The 14,994-nt window shown below is 34.5% G+C and overlaps 1 protein-coding gene across 2 annotated transcripts in view; it reads left to right on the forward strand.

Annotated features, from left to right (window-relative positions):
• The window catches only part of CCDC102B (coiled-coil domain containing 102B), a 353,588-nt gene that overhangs the window by 299,192 nt on the left and 39,402 nt on the right, over window positions 1-14,994 (forward strand). For both annotated transcript variants that reach the window (XM_033175326.1, XM_033175317.1), the window contains one exon: window positions 4,813-4,983. In XM_033175326.1, coding sequence (XP_033031217.1) covers window positions 4,813-4,983 — 171 coding nt within the window. The remainder of the gene's footprint in view (window positions 1-4,812; window positions 4,984-14,994) is intronic.

The raw sequence follows: 14,994 nt of genomic DNA on the forward strand, positions 1-14,994 counted from the left end.
GAATAAGCTTGCTCTGAAGTACATATAGATATTACTATCTACCTAATTCTCTCTTCAAATGCAAACCACTAAATCTTCAAATTAGGATTCATTTTGGATGCTTTCCAATTGTACATCTATATGCAAGTTATAAAAGATATTGCGATTTTAGATAATAGCATCTAACATATTCATTGGATTATAGTGTATGATCCTATATACCTTCACTATTTACTGTAACATGTATGGAAAGAACAAAATGAGTGTGTGGGGAGATTCCCATCACTTTTCTATCACAAAATTAATGGAAATGAATGGATAGTAGCAAAGGCCATAGCTTTGAGATTTATTTATTTATTTAGAGATCGAATCTTGCTCTGTTGCCTCGCTGGAGGGCAGTGGCAGGATCTCAGCTCACTGTAACCTCCTCCTCCTGGGTTCAAGCGATTCCCTGCCTCAGCCTCCAAAGTAGTTGGGACTACAGGCACATGCCACCACACCTGGCTTTTTTTTTGTTTTGTTTTGTTTTGTTTTGTATTTTTAGTAGAGACAGTGTTTCACCATGTTTACCAGGCTGGTCTCAAACTCCTGACCTCTGGTGATCCACCCGCCTCAGCCTCCCAAAGTTCCGGGATTACAGGCATTAGCCACTGTGCCCAGCCTGCTTTGAGAAATAAAGAAGAAATCCATCTCTTCCCCTGAAAGTAAAATAGAGAGGACATGAATTAATGGATCAAAATGTCAAATAACTTGTCAAATCTTAAAGATAAGTCCTCCTGATAACAAGATGAACGCCAGCTCTGTGATATTGTTTTGGTAAAATGAAAGTGTAGGATTAATTTTAGTTAGTTTGGCCATAAGCAATTTGCATAGCTCTCTGAGACTAAGTAGGAAAAAATATTACCTCTAACACAGGATTGTCATGTGGATTTAGAGAGAGAAGGTATGTGAAGAATTTCTCATAGGGTAGGTACCTGGAAAACAGTAATGCCTTTAAACTGATTTTGTTTTTAAATCACTTTAAGCTGATATTTTAAAAATCACTTTAAACTGATTTTATCAATTTAGACTGATTTTTAAAATATCTTTGCATTAAGGAAGCAATGTATTTTTCTCCTTAAAGTGAAATCCAGTTCTGACCTTTATTGAGGCACTCTATGAACACAATTAGAATATGTTAAGCTATGAGTTTGGCTCTAAATATAATTGGATATATTTTCTCACATAACAAAAAATACCAAGGGTCTACCAACCCCAGGTGTAAGCAGGACTCCCCCTAAGTCTCAGATTGTTGTTGTAACTCAAGGCGCACATATCTTCCTTGCATATTTTTAAGTGATAAACATTTCTAAAAATTTATTTCCCGCTCAAGGATACTTTTTCTCTTTTCTCATTGTGCAGCTAAGTTACATCCACTTTTCTAATATAGTCACTGGCAAGCGGAAAGCTTATTCGAATTGACTCATACCAATGGTTCTCAAACTTTACGGTGAATCAGAAACACGTCGCGGACTTGTTAAACCCACAACTTCTGGGCTCAAGCCCCTGAGTTTGATTCAGTAGGTCTTGAATGAAGTTCCCAAGTGATGCCGTTGCTGCTGGCTTGGGTATGACTTACTGAGAATATAGTTTCACAAATACATATGTACCTCCTAGGCCTGAGAATAAGTTGATACTCTGAGCAATTGGCCAAACTGTAGAACATGAGTGCCAGGGCTCTGCTTATAAAAATGGCATGTGACCGGGATAGAATTTGCATTGACAAACAGAGATGCCTTTCCTTCCTTCCTTTTTTTCATTCCTTCCTTTTTCCTTGTATGAACACTGAAGGCTTTTTGCTTACTCCTTTTAAATCAATCTAAGTAAATTTTATACGCCTAATGACAAAGCATTAATGATATAAGAAATAATGTTGCTAAAGCACAAAGTCATGTAAGTAATTGTAACTAGGTGCAAAATTCTGGAGAGAAAGCCATCAACTTGCAAAGTTATCACTTTCCCATTAAGTTCTGAATTATTTGTGCAGCAAATTCTTTATGCCTGACAGATCAAGAAAGATCTTTTTTTAAATGTTCCATTGTTGTTCCAAATAATAGAATTGTGCTCCCTATTACATGTTTCTTTGTAAAATAATATGGTATAGAACTTGACATTTGAAAATTGCATTCTGAAGAGAAGAAATGAGAAATCTGTTTGCCTTTTCAATGTGATGTGTGGTATAATTTAGCAAACTCAGTGATGGTGCATAAATGACAGTGTTACTGTGAAGCAATTGGAGTGACAGGGCAAACTTACCCAGAAAACCAGTTTGAGTATCCTGTCTAGCTGCCCAAGCCAAATCTGTCTGTTTCTAGCTGCCTGTTGGCATCATTAAGGTTTAAATATCAATGGTTGTGATTTTGACTCCTATGGAATGAAGGGGCAGGATTTGCAGGACAGAAACTAAAAATGTCCCCTTCATTTGATGCTCATGTTTTCAGTGGAGACTAGGAGGTGGACATTCTTGAGACAGGCAATAGCTGATAGGCATGGGGGGCCTTCTCTTTCATTCAAACTCCCTGCTTCCTGAGAGTGAGGACCAGCATTTTCTCTGCCAGGTCCTGCCCTGCATCCACACCCTCACCCCACCTCTTCGGGACTTCGGAAAGCTGGGATTCATAGAGACTAAGAGCCTGCAACTTATCAATTGTGTCAGGTCAAAAGTCGCTTTATATCAGCTTGTTTCTTCTAATACCATACACTTCACACAGTTTTGCATTTTGCTTTAACATTTTGGAGATCTCTCCATATGAATATATAAAAGGCTGCCATATTATATTTAAGGGTTTAATGGTTTTTCTTAAATTTAATCAGGCTAATTTCACGGACATTTAGTTCCCAGCATTTACTGCAAACACCAGCAACAACAAAACAATGCTGCAACAAATATTCTCATAATCACAACATTTCACACAACTGTGCGTATGTCTGTGGAATACATTCCTGGAAATACAATGGCTGGGTCTGACTTTATATGCATTTTTAATTAAAAAATATTGCCCGTGTTTCCCCATGAATGAATCCTTGTTTCTCCACATTTTACTGGCAGATTATCTTACCATACTTGGCCTTTGCCAGTCTGAAGGCATCTTGATTTTTTCAATTAAGCTTTTTATTTTTGATATTTGTAGATTCATATGCAGTTGTATAAAATAATGCAGACAGATCTGGGCGTCCCTTATGCCCAGATTGTGATGAGAATAGATTGTGATGAGAACATTCTCATCACAAGGTTCCTTTTAAGCTACCTTCACATCTAACTTACCCTCCTCCTACTCTGTCCTTAACCCCTGACCGCCACTACAATTTTCTATAATATCTGTAATTTTGTCAGGTCAAAAATGTTACATAAATTCAAATTGATGTGCCCCTAATTTGAGAGATACTAAATATATTTTGTTATATGCAAATTATATACTTACGGTGATTGAATTTATCATTTTGTGATCTCATGATTTGGGATCATACTTACTAAAACTTCCCCAAAAGTTTTGATTAAGAGAAAAACACCACATCCGCATTTATTTTCCAATATTTTATGGCTATTTTTTACTTTTGGATCATGAATTCATCATTAGTATTACTAATGATTTGAGATGTGAAAATAATTCCACTTTCAATTTCTACCTAGAAGTCCTAAGATAATTACCAATGCATTTTTTTATGATTGCCTTTTTGTGATTTTTGTATATAAAGTAATATGACAGTATGTTTTAGGAAACCAAAGAAATATCCTTGGGTTTTCCTACAATATTATAACATTATGAAGAACCAGAGGCTAACTTTTTCTTTATAGTCTTAATACATTTTGTTTTGTTTTGTTTTGTTTTGAGATGGAGCCTCGCTCTGTCGCCCAGGCTGGAGTGCAGTGGCACCATCTCAGTTCACTGCAAGCTCCACCTCTGGGGTTCATGCCATTCTCCTGCCTCAGCCTCCCGAGTAGCTGGGACTACAGGCGCCCGCCACCAAGCCCGGCTAATTTTTTGTATTTTTTTTTTTAGTAGAGACGGGGTTTGACCATGTTATCTGGATGGACTTGATCTCCTGACCTCGTGATCTTCCCACCTCGGCCACCCAAAGTGCTGGGATCACAGGCGTGAGGCACCACGCCCGGCCCAATAAAGACGTTTTCTATAATGATAGTACAATAATTTTAACTAAAAATGAGAAATGATATTAATAATCTGAGGATAATTGTAACCTGTTAATTTATATAGTGTATAGTATTAATTATAACAAGATTGATTTGCAGTCTAGTCACCCTATGATATATTAATATATTTCTTTACCCGTGACGGGTCCTTACTGCAGGTTTCTGAGCCTGGTTCATGTGATTTCAGAAGGTGTGGCTGGTGACGACATGACCACAGCCTCACAAAACCTATTCTCTTCAGAAAAGAATTAAATCATGTACTGTGCTAACTTTTAGCATCTGCTGAGTTAGTGGGTGATCAGGATGAACAACTTTTTTTGCATGTATTTATATTTTTTTATTTATGGTTATGTGATTTCCTTTTGGGGAAAGGTTGTATAAAAACTACTTTTGTATAAGGCGCAAAATAGATTATTTACAAAACAACATAGAGTGTATTGTATTTTAGTCACATAGCTTTCATTGATAGTCATATACTAATTATAATATTTGATTACAGAAATGTAGAATTCCAAATGAAGATGATGGCTCATCTAAATTCTTCCTGAAATGTTTTTCTCTTTTGTCAAAAGAAGTTGCCATTCTTCTGATTTTATCAGAGTAGACTATAAATAATGTAATTTTTTGTTTTCCTTTGAAAGGAAGTATTGAACTTTCAACATGCCTACTATAAACTAAGCAGACAATACCAGGCAAATATTGCAGAACTGACTCATGCAAACAACCGAGTGGATCAAAATGAGGCAGAAGTAAAGAAACTAAGATTACAAGGGGAAGAACTAAAGCAGGGACTCAACCAAAAAGAAGATGAGGTACTACTTTATAAGTGAACATGTACTGAATAGCTTCTAAATAGTATTTTAGAGCACATCTAAAGATTGTCTCCCTTATTAACATATGGCATTAATAGGAATATAAATATTCATATCTTAAATCAATTTAAAAAGAGTAAGGAAAGAAATAAGATTACACAGACAATGTGCACGTTTGTGGTGGTAATAGTATATGTTTTACGAGTACTCTAGAGTGTTAATACTTTAGCATGATCTTGTGTGCACACGTGTGTGCGTGTTTGTGTGTGTGTTTAAATATGGGCACAGTATCATTAAAGCTTGGATGTTTTAAGACTTAAGCATCTATATCAACAAGTATGATATATATTATTATATATTATATATTATTTTCAGTGCTCTTTAGTGTTCAAAAGAATCTAGGTACTTCATTTTGTTTTGTTAGGTCAACTCAATAATGGTTTATAGAATATTTTAGAAGTTCTTGGATGATAGATATCTCGGTGTAATATCTTAATGGCACACATTTACAACTGTGGGGGTGATTGCAGCTGCAGTTACAAACAACAAAGTTGTTTTTGTTTTTTTTTTTTTTAAATAAATACAGTCTCAAATGTCACTATGATTGTGGAGCTGTCACCCGCAGTGGCATTCTTTCACGTGGTTTTCCAGTCACTGTCTCTGCTCCTGTTGGACAACTATTCAGGCAAAAGTCAGAGTTCCCTGGTTAAAAAGACTGTTTCTATATAATGCAAAACAGTTGGAAATAAAAAAATAAACAGCTGAATTATTTTTCCATGGAGTAATTTAAAAATCAAACATACTCCACATTTTGAGAATTTGTTTTTAGTAAAAACAATTCCAATCAAGCAAACCGGATTTTCTTCTCTAATAACATTATATGGAAACAGAATCAATCATTCCACAAATGAGGCTCACACACTGTCCTCTGTGCTTGCTAGTGGCTCTTGGCAGGCGTTTCATCCTTGCTATGTCTCTTTTTATGAAGATATATATGTACTTTCTAATGATATTCATGCGTGGTGGGGCTGGATGGTGGAGGAGTAAAGTTGGAAGGGGAATATAGTAGGAAGGCTCAAGAACGTGATTTTAGGATTTTTATTTTCTTTTAGCCATTATTTTGTGAATAATTTTAACATGCTAGTATTTGTTGTAGGGGGTGGGGTGGTGGTGATGATGGTGAATAAATCTTTATTTTTGTCAAAACAGGCTTTAAGATGTCATCTGAGACTAAATTATTGGTAAGGAAATAATTTCTTCTAGGGTTCGTGGACTAATGAAGTGCTAGTCCCTAGAGATCTGATTCACAATGTAATTGTGCAATTTAAATAATGAGCTGCGGTCTTAAGGAGGGTAACATTATTTGTTCCTCCATGTAGGATTATATTTCCCACATCATCAATGTCAGGCTTGGTCATGTGATATTTGCTTTGCCTGAGCCTTATGTGAAGGAGCTGTGCATGCCAGCACCTTCAGAAGCTTTGAGAGTGAACACAGGACTCTGGCGTGTTTCTTTTTTAAAAAAAATACATATTTTCTGTCATGTCTCACGTCCTGAGGCCACTACATCGTGGCATGATTCTCTCAACGATTCTGAAATTAAGAGGGCATAAAGCTAAGCCTTTGCTGACCCAAAATGGAATCTATATGAGTAGGAAGTCATGTTTATTATCAGAAGCCACTGAGATTTGGAGTTGTTTGTTGCTACAAACAAAACAAAACAACGCAAAAACTTAGTTGATGCTGACTGGTGTGGTCGTTACAATAATTTTAAAAACCCAAATATTAAAATAGATGACATTGCTCCAATACAAGAACAACCTCTAATGAAAACAATATGCAGATTTTTCAAAGAACTGAGAATAGAACTACTATTTTAACCGGCAATCCTACTGCCGGGATATTTACCTAAAGGAAAAAAAATCATTATATCAGAAAAGATACCTGCACCTCTATGTTTATTACAGCACTATTCCCAATAGCAGCCATATAGAATCAACCTCAATGGATTGTGCCCATCAGTGGAGGAGTGGATTAAAAATGTGATCTATTTACACAATGGAGTACTATTCACCTACAAACACGAATGAAACCATGTCTTTTGCAACAACATAGATGAAGCTGGAGGCCATTTTTTTTTAACGGAAAGCACTCAGACACAGAAAGACAAACACCACATATTCTGACTTACCAGATGGAGATAAATAATGTGTACACATAGAGATAGAGAGTGGAATGACAGACAGTGGCGACTCGGAAAGGCGGGGAGGAAGGAGGGTAAATGATAAGAAATTACTTGAAGGGTAAAATGTCCCATTATTCCGGTGATGGATACACTGAAAGTCCTGACTTCACCACTGTGCAATACACCCATGTAACAACATTACACTTGCACCCCGTATATTTATACAAATAAAAAAAAGAAATACCTTTGTAAAATAAAAAGTAGGTGGTGAGAAAATGAAGTCTGAAACGATGGAATCTAACATTCGATACATTAGTTTCCTGTAATACACTGGAAAGCCAGTAATTTGCAGAATGAGCTTGTGATTTTTAGGTGAAAAGATATGAACTAATATTCCTTGCTTGATATTGGTGCATTTGGCAAATGCTTAAAAAAAGATGAATTCAGAAAAGAATTATCAAGTTTTCAAAGAGGTATATAAGGTAATGTAGAAATTTAAGCAGTTCTGTGACTTCCTGATTGTAAGAGTTGTAAGACCACCTGATTTCCATCCAAAAGGTAAAATATATAAATTACGATGGTTTTGAACAATAAATGTCTACTAAAATTGAACTTTGTGGCAAGGACCAAATCATCAAACCTAATGCTAAAGCTCTGAATCTATTTGTTTCCTGTAAATTATTTATGCTGAACAAAAATAGTGTAGGGAGAAGAGAATAAGATTGTGACTCTACCAGAACATTTTATAATTCAAGGTAACTGTAAGTACCTGAAAGATAGAGAAATGTTTCTAAAAGGATTACTGATGTGAATATTGACCTATGAAATTTATTGGAATCAAATAGGGAAAAAAAAAGATTACTAAGTCATTAATGAATATTATACTGGTGAGTGAGCTTCTAGTCTGGTCTAAAATCAACTAACTCATTTCTCAAGATTAACATAATCCTTTGTTCCTCCAAACTTCCATGAGAATGAAGCCAGCTGAGCATGCTCTCAACTCCCTGGGAGAGAATATTCTCCAATGGCAAGTTCAGATATGGCCACAGTATCTAACAACACTAGCAGGACCTTCTAGAGAGTAGAGCTAAGGAACATAGAAACTATAAACCTGGCAGCTATTTTCAGGGAGCAGAATCCAGGCCAAATACGGAAATATGTTCCATGGTCAGTGTAGGCGCCCTTGCAACATCTACCAAGTAGATTCCATGAATGTTTTCTATTTCCACTTTTTATGTGGAACCTTTTCTAGAAATTTTTCTGTCCTAGTTTCACAATAGTATATTGGGCAAGCATGTGTGTGTGTTGGGGGAGGGGTGCGGGACAGTACTTGCTTTATTTAGTACATAGATCTCTAGACCAAGAACAGGCATATATACTGAGATTTGATGTGGAGATAATCATGAAGGATTTTGTTTGTTTGTTTGTTTTTTGGTGTATTCTACATTTATTTGAAGGAAAAAAATAGCCTGCTGAATCTTCCTATAAGTAATTACATTTTTAAAATATTTGTAGGCATTCTGGAGAACTATAGTGTCATTGAACTTTGAGGCTAATGCCGTGTTTGGAACGTTGCTTGGGTACCTTGGTGAGGGGGTAAAAAATTTCAAGTGAAGAAGGGAGAAACACAGTTTGTGACCAAGTGAGTGGCCTACATTATACTGTATGTGAATGAGAGAGTGTGTGTGTGTGTGTGTGTGAGAGAGAGAGAGAGAGAGAGGGAGAAAAAATACTTGCTGTTCTTTGCTGTGGGAGGAATATATTTCCCGAGCATGAATGGAGGCATGGTCCAGTAACTTGTTTGGCAAATGGAATGTGTGCTGCTTTCCAACAGAATCTTTAGGAATCATAGTGTCGTAGGGAAAAGTAATTAGGTATATTTCACATTTGAAGTCTGGAAATAGGTGTATTGAAATATATGTATAACACACACTGTACCTCTAATCAAATCAATTCATTAGCATAGAAGACCCAAAGCACCATTAACTCACATGCATATTATAGTGTATATTATTTGATTGCACTTGTAATTTAACCAGTTTTTCTCTGATTAAAGGTCATCACTGTTTCGGTGAGTTAGGAAAAAATCTTAACCATGAAACTAAAATTTTACTTTAAATAGCTATCAGCATCTCCTCAATTTGATTTCTCATTGAAAAGAAAATTATGTCAGTTTTATTGCTGAACTTTTCAATTTAATAGTAGCACATTCTTCAACTTGCAATTAGTGTTTAACTGTAACCGTCAAATAGGAAGTTTTCAACTCTCACAGGTCAACATATTTTAAGTAAATGAAAGTAAGTTAGTTGTCCTCTGTACAGTAGAGAGAATAGAATAGTATGTACTTTGGCCCATAGGAGAAAATCTGGGGTCTAATTAAATAAATGAACAAAGAATGTCCTCTAGATTCTTCCATGTTGTCACAAATGGCAGAATTTCCTTCTTTTTAAGGCTGTGTGTGTGTATCTCCTAACTTATCAATTTCTATGTGTGTATGTGTATCTCACAATTTATCCATTTCTGTGTGTGAGTGAATCTCACAATTTATCCATTTATCCATCCGTGGACACTTAGCTTGTTTTCACATCTTAGCCATTGTGAACATGTTGCAATGAACATGGAGTGCAGGTATCTCTTTCAGATATTGATTTCATTTCACATACACATGTATATATACACATCTATACATGCACCTGTATGCATAGTGTGTATGCAGATTTATACATGCTATCTCCAGACAAGCAATTGCAGAGTCATATGGTAGATCTATTTTTTAATTTTAATTTTTTTGGGAACCCTCATACTATTCTCCATAACAGATATATCAATTTAGATTCTCACCAATAGTACAAAAGGGTTTTCTTTTCTCTACATCCTCACCAACACTTGTTATTTATTTATTTAATAAATGATCATAGCCATCTTGAAAAGTGTGACTTTTTGATAATGGCCATATTGAAAAGTATGAGGTCATGTATCATTGTGGTTACAATTTGAATTTCTCTGATGATTACTGATGATGAGCACCTTTTCAAATACCTCTTGACTATTTGTTTATATTAGTTAGATGTCTATTCACATATTCTGCCCATTTTTTAACCAAGTTACTTTTGGGTATTTTTGCTATTGAGTTGTATGAATTTTAAAATAAATTTTAATATGAACCCTTTGTAAATTATATGGCTTGAAAAATTTTTATTTGTATCTTTAGTTTGCCTTTTCAATTTTTTTCTGCATAGAAGCTTTTTAGTTTGATGTATTCCAATTTGTTTATTTTTATTTTGACCCCTGTGCTTTGGGTATCATATTCAAAAATGTATTACCAAGAATAATGTCAAGAAGATTTTCCCTAGGTTTTCTTCTAGGAGTTTACAATTTCAGATCTCATTTCTAAGTCTAATCCATTCTGAGGTTAGTTTTGTTGTGGTGCAATATATGTATATCCAGCTTTCCCAATACTACTTATTGAAGGACCTGTCATTTCCTCATTGTGTATTTTTGGTGCTCTTGTCAAAAATTGGATGACCATATATTAATGGGTTTATTTCTGGGTTCTCTGTTCCATTCATACATGTGTTTATTTTTATGCCAATACCATGTTGTTTTGTTTACTATCAATTTTTAATAAGAAATCAGGAAGTTTGATGCCTCTAGATTTGTTCTTTTTAAGACTACTTTGAGATCTTTTATGGTTCCAAACATATTTTGAGCATTTTTTTCTATTTCTTTCAAAAATATCATTGGAATTTTCATAGGTATTTTGTTGAATCTGCAGACAGCTTTGGGTAGTATGGATATTTAAACAATATTAATTCCTCCATTTCATGAGCATGAGCTATCTTTCTATTTGTTTATCTCTTCTTCAATTTCTTTGATCAATGTCATAGTTTTCTAAGTGCAAGTCTTCCATCTTTTCAGTTAAATTTATTCCTAAGTATTTTATTATTTTTGAATATGGGATTATAATTTTCTTATCGTTAGTGGGATTGTTTTTTATTTAATTTCTTTTTCAGATAGTTTGTTTTTGGTGCTAGAAACGCAATTGATTTTTGCAGGTTGATTTTTGTATCCTGCAACTTTACTGAATTTATTTATTAGTTTCAACAAGTTTTTGGTGGAGTCTGTAGAGATTTTTACATATTGGATCATGTCATCTAAAAATGGAGATACACTTACTCCTTTTCCAATTTAGACAGCTTTCATTTCTTTCTCTTGCCTCAGTTGCTTTTGCTAAAACTTCTAGTGCTATGTTGAATAGAAACAAGAGTGAGAATCCTTGCATTGTAACAGATCTTGGAGTAAATTTTTTGAGTTTTCACTATTTATCATGAGGTTTTTCATAAATGGTCCTTATTGTGCTTGGGCAAGTTTCTTCTGCACCTATTTTATTTAGACTTATTATCATAAACAGGTGTCGAACTTTGTCAAAGGCATTTTCTGCATCTATTGAAATTATATGTATTTTTTACCTTTCATTCTGTTAATGTGGTATATCACATGGATTAATTCATGTGTTGACTTTTTTTTCACATGGATTAATTCGTGTGTTGACATTTTTTCCCCTGGTGCAAAATTTGTACTTACCCTTGACTTGTTCTCTTTGTGTAGTTTTTAGTAAAAAATATATGCTTCTATAAATAAGAGGCTGTTCAAAATATCTAGTGAATTATTTTGTGTTAAAAGATATATAAATCGAGTTAACTAACTCCTAGCTGCTAGATGCTTATAATTCACAAACAAAACTGCATAGGATGAGATTTAGCATCTTTTATAATAATTAAAATAAAAGTTCTATTTTGAGTAAGAGGAAGAAGAATCACCTAACTTTAAGATGACATTCATGCTTTAAGTAATCCATTGTCATCTTCATTGAACTAAGATTGATTGAGCTAGGTGCACTGTACTGTTCTAGTGGAAGAATATGAAAATAAATATTCTTGATGTAAGGGTTAAAGTCAAATACAATGATATCAAAATCTGGCTGAACTATGGTATCATTTTGGAAGATTAAAAAAAAAAATACTCAAGTGCCACCTCCAGAAAATTTGATGCAGTTGTTATGGGTGGGGCTTGTGCATAGGTGCTTTTAAATAGTGCCAGGAATGATTCTATTAGGTTGGTGTGAAAGTAATTGTGGTTTCTGCTATTACTTTCAATGGCAAAAACCACAATTACTTTCGCAACAACCTGATAATATCTAGCCAAATGTCAGAACCGACAGTTTAATGAAAGAGGTTGCCACAGTCAAAAGGCAAATTAATAACTGTGGTATCCTTTGAATGCACATATTTGTGGCAAGAGATTGTACCAGTAAAATGTAAATAAAATGACTTGCTACCAAAAAGAGATTCTTATCATAGTTTGTATCTGTTAACATTGTTATATGCAAAATTAATTAGTGTAATACATCTTCTAGATTTGAGATTAAATTCAAACAATGAAAAATAAACATGGGAAGCATAAGATACAAGATAGAATTAAGGCTCTTCAGTTCACACTCAAAATGTTAGTGTTTTGCTAAACGCATTATTGGTATGGCATCACACTTAGCAATTATCACCTTACTGTTACAGCTTAGCTAATTCTGGCTTCACATTTTAATGTCTTTTGGGGTCATGAAGGTGAAATTTTTCAAAACTCTGATATCATCAGCAATGATGAATGTGAGAGACATTTTGTTTAAACTGACAGAACATTAATTATCTAAGTTAATATCGGGTTTTTAAACAGTTCTTTATTTGGAAGGACAAAGCATCCTTTTCTAGCACTGTATCTATTTCTGTTAAATCTCATTAATTTGCACCCCGCTGATTTTAAGATTATGAGAATTGTGATAGACTAAAATTCACTTTTATCTATGAAAAAGATGTAGTAAGTGTTTTAGGTAAGATTAAAAAGAAATCATAGAGAAGCCATCTGCAGGTTCACATGGGGACACAGTGACAGTTTCTAATGAGATCACCACACACCCAGGAACCGAACTGATTTGTAAAAACCAGCCGGTTCATGTAATATTTATTACTTCCTAACCTCTATATTAGATGTTGGAATATAAATGATTTCTTTCAAAGGAGAGCTTTTTAACATTGTAAGAGATATTCAATCCTAAGTATATACAGTCGAATGTAACAAATGTCAAAATGGCGGTATTCACCGGATGCAGCAGAAACAATTCATTGTGTTTCTTTTCCTTTAAATGCTCGAGGGCTATTTGGGATTATTCCTTTTAATTATTTATTGTCTGACACCCCAACTGGAGTAAATGGGCAAGGACAGTAGCAGCCTGTGCCTGTAGCACTGCCAGCTCTCAGTTGTGCTGCCCAAAATGAAGACATCATAGACAAAAGTGAACACATGTCCAGCAACCCAGTTGCCATTTATTTTTAATCTAGTAATTCCAATAATTTTATTCCCCCTTGTGTGGATGATTTACACGTTATTTCTTCCTGCCATTCTTTGTCTTGCTCTTGTTCTTTACTTTACCAACCAGCTCCATGGTCTAGCCGTTCTCCAACTCTTCATAACTTGACTTGAAAACCCAGACCCATCAAGCAAGGTTTATTCTCAGCTAAAACTTTTCTTAGTTGTATGTGAGTAGAAAGTGTCCTGAGTAAAATAAAAATGTTTTACGACCATGGTCTTTTGTTAGCTTTGCCTCCCCTGTAACTCTAGGCAGCATTTATTAGACCCCTTATCCATATATATATATATACACACACATACACATTACATATGCCATCACACACATTATATATGCCATGTATATGGCATATATAAGTGTGTGTGTATTAGTTATATATTGTATATAAAATATATATACAAAATATGCATTTTTTCTTTTGAATAATGTCAGATAATTTGTTACTTCTCATTCAGTTATTTTATTGTTCATTAATTTACAAATAGGTATAAAAGTATGGAAGTTACATAGGCCTCATTATATTAGAAAAAAATTGCAACTACTCAGCTAAGAGCGATATATTTTTTTCCTTCTTTTTTCCCCCCATTTTAGTGCTCTTGGTGACCAGGGTTGAATTAATCTTGGCACACTATCAAGTTATTTCTTGGCACATTCATTGTTCCATGCAAATACATTCTCTTCATTTATTTATGTATTCCCTTTATCCTCATGTCCCACTCCCATTACCTTCTGTCTGTGTGCAGCCATTTAAAGGCAGTTTTTGTGTATCTATTTGTACAGACGTGTTTTTGCACAATATGTCCTTTGTTTTGTGTGTATTTTAATTTATGTTTACCCTGTTGCTGGTCCCATATTGCAGGGAAATTTTCACCCAGATTTATAAGGGGGAAAGGTACAGGGTCTTTGTTTCAATGTTGTCTTTGAGGGTGAAAGATGGCAGGCTCCCCTGTATAGCAGATTACATCTACAGTCACAATGCCAAGGATCCTAAAATCTGTGCTTAGTTAAAAAAATAAATAGAAAAGCAGGAGATATTTTTAAAACAATGTCTTTCTGATCCATGACTGCAATGGAATAATGTTAGATAAGGCAAATGAAAAATATAAACTCAATCTAGCTTTTGAAATTTTGCACAATATATCATATACTGGGCAAGATACAGAAATGGAATCAGATCTGGAGGTCAGTTCTGACAAATGCATTTCCTAGTTATGTGGTCTTGGGTTCATCATTTAGCCTCAGTGGACTACACTTTTCTCATCTGTAAAGTGAATAATGATCTGTAAGATTACATAATTTTAACTATTGAAATGTGTGCAGTTGAGGTAATGAAATGTTTAATAAGGTAACTAAAAAACCAGTATCTCTTAAAATATAAAAAATTACACATAATTGATCTAACTAG

This window comes from Trachypithecus francoisi, unplaced genomic scaffold, assembly GCF_009764315.1.
Source record: "Trachypithecus francoisi isolate TF-2019V2 unplaced genomic scaffold, Tfra_2.0 Contig01474, whole genome shotgun sequence".
Classification (NCBI taxonomy): Eukaryota; Metazoa; Chordata; class Mammalia; order Primates; family Cercopithecidae; genus Trachypithecus; species Trachypithecus francoisi.